The 11,886-nt window shown below is 32.5% G+C and overlaps 1 protein-coding gene and 2 long non-coding RNA genes across 4 annotated transcripts; 2 read left to right on the forward strand and 1 right to left on the reverse strand.

Annotated features, from left to right (window-relative positions):
- Positions 1-571: 571 nt before the first annotated feature.
- LOC140049139 (uncharacterized) lies at positions 572-2,219 on the reverse strand. Its single transcript, XR_011845197.1, has 3 exons — positions 2,109-2,219; positions 1,692-1,722; positions 572-611 (listed from the first exon to the last, which is right to left on the reverse strand). It is a non-coding gene; the product is annotated as an uncharacterized lncRNA (long non-coding RNA).
- An 833-nt stretch (positions 2,220-3,052) lies between these two features.
- Positions 3,053-4,805, forward strand: LOC140049136 (uncharacterized). 2 transcript variants are annotated; one of them, XR_011845194.1, is made up of 4 exons: positions 3,053-3,298; positions 4,188-4,316; positions 4,542-4,596; positions 4,774-4,805. It is a non-coding gene; the product is annotated as an uncharacterized lncRNA (long non-coding RNA). The 2 variants fall into 2 exon arrangements; XR_011845195.1 differs by lacking the exon at positions 3,053-3,298 and adding an exon at positions 3,646-3,676.
- Positions 4,806-4,965: 160 nt separating this feature from the next.
- LOC140049113 (uncharacterized) lies at positions 4,966-8,375 on the forward strand. Its single transcript, XM_072093941.1, has 9 exons — positions 4,966-5,084; positions 5,190-5,505; positions 5,719-6,001; positions 6,245-6,481; positions 6,607-6,683; positions 6,827-6,931; positions 7,224-7,438; positions 7,686-7,850; positions 8,117-8,375. The coding sequence occupies exons 1-9, from the start codon at positions 4,981-4,983 to the stop codon at positions 8,373-8,375; spliced, it is 1,761 nt and encodes a 586-aa protein (XP_071950042.1). The 5' UTR covers positions 4,966-4,980.
- Positions 8,376-11,886: the final 3,511 nt, after the last annotated feature.

Here is an 11,886-nt window from a genome sequence, read left to right on the forward strand (position 1 = left end):
TTATTTCGAGCGATTTGATCATTTATCCCACATTTAGTTGGATAGAAAATACCTTTTAAGTTGAATAGTTAATAACATTCTATTTAGGCCCTAACTTTAAAAGATATCCCGGAATTTTAGTAGATCAGAATTAACAAATGTGAGTAATAACATCTATAAACAATATTACCTATTTCAATTTAAAAGCAGAAAGGAAATACCAATGTATAATGATTTGATAACTGAATGGTACATTACCAATTTACATTGATAACTATACTAATTACCATTGGGAACTATTGATCATTGTATTTGGCTGTTATTTAGGAGACATTGGCATTTATGAGCAATTAAAATGTTGTACAGATGCTAACACACCATTGTTACAAATCCTTTAATACATACACAACATGAACATTAAGATACTACATAAGTATACATGTTGATGACAATAAAAATAAATATTCATATCTTAAAATTCATTCATAAATTCTAGTAATTAAAGATTTATCTTGAGAATCACATTTAATTTGTCGATTGCAAATTTGGTTTTATTTAATATTATTTTGGCAATCGATTATAAATTATAATACTTACATCTTTAGTTTCTGTTGATGTTCCACCTTTAGCACCTTTTGAAAAAAAAAGCATGTTTATTTCAGTAAGGAAGTAATTAATTTGAATGCCCACATTTGCTTGGTACCTGTAGGTAACAATAATGTCAGAAAATGTGTATTTTTTCCTTTTCAGATATCTGTTTTGTTTTCGGAATTTTACATTAAGTGGGCCATATTGTAATTGCAATATGACACACTATACAATATAAAACAACTTATGATTTTGACTAATTTCATATACAATTGTTATAATAAATATTGTAATAATAAGTAATAAGTAGTGTAATACGCTAAAAGCTAGTAAAGCATACACAAGAGCACAAATAAAACGTAGCCTACATGATGTCTATTTTATTTAAACTGTCGTAAGAAGCATTTATTTCAATTCCTTTGTCTTACCTTCTTAAAAAATAACATTGTTTTGACAGAAAACTACAAATAAACATGTCTATGATTACCTATATCCATTTATTATAACATTATAAATTATCAATATTTAGGTCTTGTGTGCATGAAAACAATTATTCTTAAATCATAATAAAATCATTTTTCCGATTTACAGAGAGTGAAAGAAATACACTCGTATCCATGACTACTATCCCTTCTCCCTCTATACTTCCTCTACACTATAAACATACGTTATGTTATGTGTCTAGCTAGACAGAGTAGCGTGCGAGAATCCGCTGAGAAATAACACTTTGTTAGATAAAAATTAAAAATTTGTGACGTCACTTTGTCTCTTATCTTATTTTTTTTAAAGGAAAAAAAACAACAAAGACGATGGAAATCAGGCTTCTTAGTTTGGGTGTATTAGCCCAAATAGATGAACATACAATGGTTAGCACAAAAAAAAACATCTTTTCTTCCGGCATCTCCATTTAAAATGTAAAACTTGACACGTAAACCTAAGCCTAAGCCTAAACAACGTTTAGGCTTACCATTGTTAAATAATTATTATTAATAAGAGTCCAAAGGAATTTATTCACTCACCTTTGATGACCTAATATATCTATGTGATGAAATAAATAGTCTACTAGGTTATTAAGTAAAAGCAAAGATTAAACCTTGTGTACAAAATATAATAAAATAATTTACCACTGTTGGAAGTCGTTGTTTTAGTAACGGTCTAAAAGAAATAAATTACAATTATTAATAAGCAGGTTAATGTGAATAGTATTATTATTTTACCTAATTTATATATATTGTGCATTGTTTCTAAAATCATGTGACTACGTCATAAAACTAGATTACTTTAATCTTAAATAGAATCAGGTCTAACTTTATTATGTATGCGCATACAATATAACGTCGTTTTATATAATATGTAAAGAGTGTGTATTTAACTAAACATTGTACAATATTAATGTGATCATCTTCTTACACTGTTATGATTCAATAATCATTATACATTATTTTGTAAGGTTGTGAATATTATATAAATATAGAGCTAAAAAAGGGAAAACATATTCAGACAATGTTAAATTGAAGCAAAACGGTTTAAAATATATTTACCTTTTGAGAGGAAACTTTTCGTATCATACCACGTACTTTTCTCGCGAACCAAAATGTTTCTTTAGACTTCGGATGCACCACCTCCTCTTGATGTGGCTCGTTCATTGTTGTTTTGATCTATGTGGTGCAGTTGAAAAAGAATATTGTATTTTATTAAGTTTGTATTATTCTTTTATTACTATGCGTAACTAATGAATTGAAAAATCAGTGGCTATCAAAGATGATCAATTTCATCCGGCCTCTAGTATGTTCCAGTTGATGCGGAGCGGTCGGCGATTTCGTTCTATTAAGGCCAATAAGGCACCATTTAAAAATAGTTCCTTTCCAGGAGCTATTAGAGCATTAAACATCATGTAGACACTTTTTGTAATGTTTTTGTTTTGAGTTCGTGTTGTGTCCGTTGGATATTGTGCTCCGCCAACAGAGCAAACAGATTTTCTATGTTTTTTTCTTAAAACAAATGACAATAAATGATACTTGACTTGACTTAAACTTAATGCCATAACATAACCTATAGTCCAATGTATAACATGCTTAACACATGTACTAGTTTTATAATATTGTCTTTATCCGGTATGTGTTTGATATGATTGCATTACATTGCTCAGTGCTTCAATAGAAAGTAAATTCAATTTTTTAAGACCGTATTATCAATTTAAAGATGTATTGTCCCTTTGACTAATTCCAAAAAAATAAAAAATAACAGATTTCGAAAAAAAATGGGTCAATTTGAAGTATCATAATAGTAATTTAACTTTCAATAAAAATTAGTCGAAAAAAAAATCATTCAACTGAATTACAAACGGTTTTTTGTTAAAAAAAAAACTGTGACTTCCAGTCAAAGTTTTCGATCAAAACATATCCCATAATGCAACGCGCTTGCTAATGAATTATGCATACAACTCCTTTTTTGGCTTGTTTATTTCTGTACGTACCGCAAGAGAACACACGTGTGAGTTGATTATCATCGTTCATCGCGAGAGAGACGAACCCGTGGTAAAGGATGGGTAAACGAGGCCCTTATTCTGGATTGAGATCATCGGAAAAGAAAAGGCGCAAACTTACACGTAATGTAGCGTCAAATGCTCGCAGAATTTTGCTAAACTTCGATACATTTCAGAGATGGTCCGTAGTAAAAGAAGCAAATAATTTAGCAAGTAATTCTGATGTTGCAAATTTTTTGCTTGACAGTAGGTAACTTCTCTCTTTAGAAATAGTACAGTGTCCATCGGCTCTAGGGATTAGTTAGGGCCTTTTATTTAGTAAAATAGGCAATACTAGTAAGTAATGATAATTATTATTATTGGTACTATAGTTCCACAGAGTTATAGATAGCCTAATAATTTTGAATTTAGTATAATACTAATAATAATAAATAGGTTAGGTTAGACCTCCAGGCTAGGCCTAGCTAGCCTATCTATACTAACTACTATAATAGCCTATACTACTACTACTACTACTACTACTAGGCCTGCCTACCTTTGCAATTAGATGAATCGTTCGAAAACAGGCGGATTGATAGGCCTAGGTAGATAGAGTAATACAACACACCTTTCGTAGTACAGCAGGTATTTTGAGACAGAAAGTATACTTTTAGTGTTAGTGTTATATATAATCTAGCATAGAATAGCTAGCCGCTAGGCCTATGCCTAATTAAAATCATAGATCCGGTTACCTAGCTGAACCAGGGAGTTGTTATAACAACTCCCTGGCTGAACATACACACAGCACAGGTCCTACCATTTTTTTTAAATAAAAAAATTGGCCACCCATGACGAAAAGGTTTACCTCCTAACCATTTGACTTGGAATTTTAAGTAGATAATTGATTACAATACCATCTGTTTGGTAGTGAGGGCCTTCACAAACAGGGCTGGTAAAATAATTATTTTCCTAGCTAGAGTGGGAATTAACTTTGGTACCTCCTCTGTTGTTACATTACTAGGGCTAGCCAGTGTCAATTTTAGTACAGTATTAATTTGATGATTTGGTATATTAATTTTTTTTTTAATTTAAATTGTAAAATTGTTTTCCCTTATTCTATACCTCTTCACACTGTGCTTTATTGTTTTACGTTTAGTCATGCAGAAAGACATAGCACAGCTTCTGGGCCGACCAGGACAACAGTTTCTACTCACCTTCCTACAACATCGACGCCTATAGAAGGTGCTTATTTAAGAACTACACTATCTGGTGGTTCAGATACAAGGTATGAAAATTTAGATATAATACAAATTTTGTTATGAAATATATTACTAATAATATTAATACCGTACTTAAATTAGATCACATGGGATTCACATAGTGAACGGTTGCTTTCTACACTCACGATTACATGGCTTCAACACTCACTACTAACTGACTTCTCAATAGGAACTCTACAAATATAACTAAAGAATATAGAAATTGTCATCGATCATAAATTGTTCTTTAGAATTTCTTCAATATCTGGAATTGATAGATTTTCCAAGTGCTTCTGAAGATGGAAGGTAAGTTTAAACTAAAATTGCAGCGCTTTAACTTTTCTGTTTCACTTAATTCCAATGGAATGAACACAGCAAAATCCTTGTCTGTGGCTTGATAATACCCTGCACTCTTTATACACTATGCCAATCTGATTACTGTTATTGAGAAATAAAATGGCATTAAAACTGTTATTTTTTTAGTATAAGCAACATTAAAGAAGAGGACAGACTCAGGCTCTGCTGAAATATTAAAGTAAATGAATTCTGTATACTTTTCATTTTATATGTTACAATGTATTAATTTTAATTACATAGTTTAAAATCCTTTCCCCCTCGATTGCTAGTGTTTCTAATCACACAATTAAGAGGTTGACATCATTGCACAAGTATTACTATTATTCTTTCAGTATGACCATTGACATTAACTTGTCAAGTGAATCTGAGTCAGAGAGCACTTGTGATGAAGATGAAGATTATGATTTATATGAACCATCATTTGACATAAGCCTTTGGTAAGTCATCATCTATTCCTTTAACCCAAACTTTATTGTGATGCAGTAAAGCATCATTTAAAAAAAAATTAATGTTTGAAATTAAGTCATACATACATTTTTCAGTCCCAACAATGCACTTAACCTCAGAGAAACCTCATTCGTTGAAGAGGAATTTGAAATTGAGGCAGAAAATGATGATCCATCCAGTCAGATTGAGGAGGACATTGAAGGTGTGGAAGTTGAAAGCCCTTATGTTAAACACATTGATATTATGGAAGAGTCTGACTTTCTTATAAAAGATGAAACCTGCATAGTGTACTTAAACTGTTTGAAAACCTTGGCAGAAATCAAAATCAACAAATCTTGTACTAGAAAATCCTGTAGTAGTCCTGTTGATCTGCATTCAAAGTTTGTTGGTTCTGCTGTGTATTTCAAATGGGTAAAAAGTCTTACTTTCAATTTTTGTAAACATTTTATCTTAATTTAATAATTCATAATTCTAATTAATTCCTGAAACCAATTTATGAACAAGTCTATGGTACCATCAAACAATGATGGTTGCTATGTAATGTGTTTCAGCTTGTCAAATGACTTATTTTATGAAATTGGTTTAATGGTTTATTTAATAAATATATTATTGTGATCTACTTAGATTTGTACAAATGGCCACCTGAACAACAAATGGTGTTCTCTACCAATTCTAAAGAACAAATTGCATGGAGGGGATTTGTTAATGTCTACGGCACTTTTAGCTTCTGGAAACAACTATGCAAAGATTGCTCTTCTGGCCAAGTTTTTAAAACTTCATATTCTGAATGTCAACACATACTATAGAATTCAGAGAAAATATCTTGTGCCTGCAGTTACTGAATTATGGGAAGATACCCAGAAAGAAATCTTGACAGCACATGAAGGAAAAGATGTTGTACTGCTTGGTAGGTATTATAATATAAAATGGAGGTGTATGGAAAAAAAATAAATGTGACTAAACTAAAGTTCATAGGTCAAGGCTTCATTGTGCAAATGAAAATGCAGGATGGAACTAAATTACTGAAAAACGCTAATATTGTTTTTGACGAGTTATATTCTATTAAAAACTGTTTTTAGTGGTGGTCAGGTACAAATCTACTTATATACAGTACAAGAACGTTATTACTGTAAATATTTTTTTTTCATAGGAGATGGAAGGATGGACAGTCCAGGACACTCTGCCCAATTTTGCACGTATACTATGATGGACAATGCTGACAAAAGTATTTTGTCAATTATGACAATTGATAAGCGGGAGACAGAGGGCAAAAGTACTTTAATGGAAAAAGTAGGATTTCAGAAGAGTGTTTCATTTCTCAAACAACAAAATGTGAATGTCGTTGAATGTGTAACCGATGCACACTTACAGATTGGCGCATTGATGAGTATGTTTTATTTTTACATCGTAATTCTAGATGATCACCAAAATCTAAAATAAATTTTTGATTAACATGTTTTTATTCTGTAAAATATGGTTTATTTTTATATTTGTTTTTCTTCATCACTCTAGAAAACGAATATCCAGACATCAAACACTCACACAATATTTGGCATGCTGCCAAGAATCTAGCAAAAGCATTGGTTGCAGTAAGTTTTTTGGTAATTTGCAGACAATGTAAATTATTTTATTATAGTTATACCCTAATTTCATAATATGTAAAATAGGATATTTATTATACAAATTAATACTAATCTTTTGTTTCATTGGTATTTTTTATACAATTTAACAGGCTGGTCAGAAGAAAGACTGCAAAGTCTTATTAAGTTGGAGCAAAGATATTGTAAACCATTTCTGGCATACCTGCGAGACTTCAAAGACATATGATGAATTTCTTGTATGTACATGTTTTAATTTAATGATGCACATACTGTATATACACTCTCAAAGACAAGTTATATTGTTCTTGAACATAAACTTTAGCACAAGATCTTCTTTATTGTGGAATTAATTTCTTTATTCTGGTTCTACTATGTTCATCAATTTTAAAGGCTCACAGCTATCTTCAGATACTGACATTGTCATATTATCTCTGTGTGTATCTGATATTGTATCCATTTTTTCCATATTTAAAAAAAGAAATCTGTATTTGAGATATGTATTTTACTGATTTTCTTGTTCAATGATAGGGAATATGGTGTGGAATTCTTCACCATGTGGTGGATGAACACCAGTGGGCTTTATCATATAGTGATGTTGGTACAGCCTCCTGTAGTCATGGACCTCTTGAGAGCGAGAGACAAAAGGGATGGATGACAAAGGGTCATCCAGCGCACAATGCACTACGAAAGATCGTCCTAAACAACAGATTTCTAAAGAAAATCCCATATTGGCTTAATTTTCGGTGAGCAAATTGATTAAAAATAGAGGAATGGTTTATACTGTACAAGCATTTCTGTGCATATTCTGTAGTATTGATTAAAGCTAAAAAAAAAAAAAACAGGTGCTCTAAACAATAAATATACATTTCAACAGAACAATATACACATAATAAACACATTTATTAGTATTACTTTAAAATTTGCATATTTTATTGCATTTGACAACAGTATTGACTTAGCTATTTATATATACATATTGTGTATTTTTAGTGGAACTGCTGAACTGGAAAATTTCCACCAATGTATTTTGATGTATGCGGCCAAAAGATTCCATTACAGTCCACCAATGTACAAAGTAAGGAATCTTCTGGCAGCATTGGATTACACAGCAAACCATCAACGAGAGATCAAGAAAAATAAAGATGGGACCACAAGGTACATTCCATAGTTTTTTACAGTTGAATATTAATTGGCTATATTAATTACTAAATACCGTACTACATATGAAACCGACAAGTCTATTCTTAAATCAATTGTATCTTTATGCCATGTACAACGGAGTTACCATGGAACTAGCTACAGGTATATGGGCAAAAGAAATTTGACAATTAATTTTAAAATCGGTTTTCCCGAATTGCAATCTAAGCAAAATATTCCAAATTGCTGTCAAAAATTATAAACAATTATTTTCTGTTGTGTAGATATCAACGCTTATTTAACAAAAAAAGTAAGAGGTGGACAGTGGTGCCTGTTAAAGAAGAAAAGGATTACAGCTACATCCAGAAATTGGTGGAAATGGTTGTATACAGAAGACTACTTGATGAAACTAGCCTGAAAACAGTAACAGGCTTAGGAGAAGATGACCCAAGAAGGCTCAGCAGAAACATTGCTTCAGTACCAGCACCACCAACTCATCAACTAGTTGAAGAGAAATTGTCAAGATTTAAAAAAAAACTATGATGTATCAGTTACCTTTCTATTCGTGCAAACAGTACTGGGCAATTCCTGTTAAGTTTTTAATGTATTCAGTTAAAAATGATTTATTTTTTTCTGTTATGGTACTAAAATGAGCAATTAAATTTGGAAATCTATTTGTGGGAATTGTACAAAGGGACAATACATCTTTAAATTCGTCCTGGTTGAAAACCAACATACTGGCCAAATGCATCGGGGTATTTGTCCCGTACTGCCCATACACAACTGGGTATTATATTCTGATGCCAATACCGAGACGACCATGTGGTCACAAAACATACTGCCGGTAGGCTGTATGTTTATGACCCCTACTCCATTTGTTGTCCATAGGCGCTGCTAATATATCTTGATGATAGGCTCGTGCCAATTGCAACATTGCTTCATTAAGAATGAGCAACTAAAAGTCCTAAAATGAAAAAAAAAAATGTTTATTTAGTATTTTTTGTTTAGTTTATGTTATGCACTATTTTTCAAAATAATATAAGCTGGTAACAGGTCTGTATTTTAACAACAGTACTTATTAAAAATAAAGCAGAACTTTTAAAATTAGTTTGACAAAAAGACAATTCTTTTTGTGTTTTTTTAGATACACTATATCGACACTTTATCATTGTAATGCATTTTATCAATAAGTATGTTAAATTAATATACTGTAATGTTTCACACGTGCAATTACCTGAAATTTGTTGTGTTTTCGTGTGTATAGCCACAGAACACTCTTTCATTTTCAGTTTGAATTTGCCAGCAGTTGTTGCAAACACACCAACTTGGTGTAGTTGCTGGTGGTACAGGATGATGACCTCCCTCTGGTACTTTTTCTCTGCTGCTTCCTTTAGTTAGTAGGTCTTTAGCCTCTACCTCTGTCAAGGCATTAATTTTAACCTAAAATAAAATTGTTATAAATTGTTTACTGCTAAATATGGAAATATGAAATATTTATCGTGAGGAATCTTTGCCATTTGCCACCAGAATTTCAAATGTTGAACCAGGTTTCACAATATCTTTTTACCTTTATGTATTACTGGTCCATTGACAAGTAACATTAACAGTGAAGCTAATTAGTTGCGAATATTTTTAAAAGTATTGTCACAAAAATAGTAAATAACCACAGATCCTATAGATTTTTATATATATTGTATATGGAAATTATAGTATTAATTATTAGTAACATATTTCTAATTAAAAAATCCCATGGATATGATTAGTGTATTTCTTTTTATACACAGTACAATTCAATAGTTAGGCTACTACTACTAGTAATAGGCTAGTCTTTAAAAATAGAACTGGCATCTATCGTCAAAATGACGAATCAGTTGCCAGTACAGTGGGCTAACTTGGGCACATTTTACTAGCCTATACTCGATAATTAGTAATGATGAACCGATCGGACCTGGCAAAAATTAATACGGGTAGCCAACGAATACTTAAAAATGAGTCTAAAGCATAGGCCTAATATTAATAAAAAGACAACGTGAACCTGAAAGGTAGACCTACCTACCTAGAGTAGCCTAGGCCTAGGCTAGAGTAGAAGGCTAGGCCTATCCTAGGTAGGTACTGTGCAAGTTACAGCTTAGAGCTAGGCTTAGTAGTAGTAGCCTAGAGTATCTAAACTAGGCCACAAGTATACATTTTATTTGAGAGAAACTAAGTAAAAAATAGTAATATATTTACCGATAAATCCATGGGTTTCTTGAATACATTAAAACAAAATTCGTTCCGCAACTAGGCCTAGGCATACACTGCCGGCCGCGCCGCAGCGTTGCCAGCGATAAAATTTAAATTATGCCGTATCCTGTCTCAAATAATGCCAGATTGGGAAAAATAATGCCAGATCCCCAAAATGTGGCCCTAAACAGCGCCACCAACGGTTGTATGTCTAATAAACGTTTGTAAAACCCCAACTGACACAAAATAGGGCCTAAAATTGTATCCCCATGTCGTACAAAATTTATATTTTTAGTTTTGTGAGTAATAACTAATAATTCTAAATATCTGGGGTGCGAAAATGTTAATTGCAAATGCAAATGACACCAACCCCCACCCCGCCCCCACCCTAAAAAAAAAAAAAAAACAGCCATGGAAATTTATAATTTTTGAGCTGAAATATGAGAGCTGCTCGATGGCCGGGATCTTTGCACTTAATTTAAAAAATAAAAGGATCTTATAGCCACCATAATTAGAAAATGGAAATTATAATTTAAAATAGGAAATAAAAAAAATTATTTTGAGTGTCTCCAGGACCTCAGCCCCACCACCATGGTTGATAAGAAAATTTGGAAAAATACAGCTACTCGATGGCCGGAAATGGCACTTAATTTAAAATATGAAATTAAAATATATAGACGTGTCTCCATGATCTTAGCCCACCATAGTTCGAAAATGGCAATTATAATTTAAAATAGGAAATCAAAATATATATTAATTGTGTCTCCAGGACCTCATGGTTGGGGCTGAGGTAAGAAAATTTGAAAAAATAGAGCTGCTCAATGGCCGGAAATGGCACTTAATTTCAAATATAAAATAAATTTATTAGTACCTCCAGGATCTTAGCCCATGATAGTTTTGAAAGTGCCAATTATAATTTAAAATAGGAAATAAAAATATATATTAAGTGTTTCCAGGACCTCAGCCCCACCATGGTTGGGGCTGAGGTAAAACAAATTGGAATAATAGAGCTGCTAGATGGCCGGAAATTGCACTTAATTTTAAATAAAAATGTACAAGAGTCCCTAAGACCTCGCCCCATCATGGTCACTGAGAGGTGAAGAACATTTGGAAATATAGGGTTGCTACGACGATGCAATGGAACATAATTTGAAATATGGAAAACAAAATCTCTAGAAGAAATTCTTTTTAAAATTAGAGCTTCTAGTTACCGGAAATTGCCATTTTAAGGGTTGGGGTAGGGGTGTGGCCGCTTATAATTATGAACTGAAAAAACAAAACCCCTTTCATAATGTGTTTTCGTTCAATTGTCTCTATATCTGGGGATCCAATAACCTGCATGGTCTCTGAAATAGAGCAACATAATTGGCCAATAGGTAGCCTCTTCGGATTTGTTGTGCTGCCTATATCGCACACACGGTAGTTTTCGAGCAGCCTTCCTATCCGAAGAGCCGATTAAGTCCGAAACGAAAGGATGGAAGAACTACTATTGTACGGAAAACCCGAACAGATCTGTTTTGTACGATATGATATTGCGTAAGGTGATATGTATTAACAAAATATTTTATTTTTGTTCTGTGGTATATTATTTTTTTGGTTGTTCAAAAAACACAAAATTATGCCAGATTATGCTAAAAACGGCTAAATAATGCCGCGGCATTATGCCAGATGCCGTGGGCCTCCAAATAATTCCAAAAAGCATAATAATGCCAGAAATGGCAACTATGCCGCGCCGGCGGCGCGCGTTACGTACAGTTTGGCTATACTGTATATGCATAATCATAAAACTTCCTCTCTCGATCGCGCGATATGTGTAAAAACATCTCCTCAA

The sequence above is a fragment of the Antedon mediterranea genome, chromosome 5 (genome assembly GCF_964355755.1).
Source record: "Antedon mediterranea chromosome 5, ecAntMedi1.1, whole genome shotgun sequence".
NCBI classification, from domain to species: domain Eukaryota; kingdom Metazoa; phylum Echinodermata; class Crinoidea; order Comatulida; family Antedonidae; genus Antedon; species Antedon mediterranea.

Excerpts from the sequence above, each read along its gene's own strand:
- LOC140049113 (XM_072093941.1), top strand. The coding sequence starts at position 4,981 with ATGACCATTGACATTAACTTGTCAAGTGAATCTGAGTCAGAGAGCACT. Across the intron at positions 6,482-6,606 it reads ACAGATTGGCGCATTGATGA|AAAACGAATATCCAGACATC; the intron begins GTATGTTTTATT and ends TCATCACTCTAG. Across the intron at positions 7,439-7,685 it reads CCATATTGGCTTAATTTTCG|TGGAACTGCTGAACTGGAAA; the intron begins GTGAGCAAATTG and ends GTGTATTTTTAG.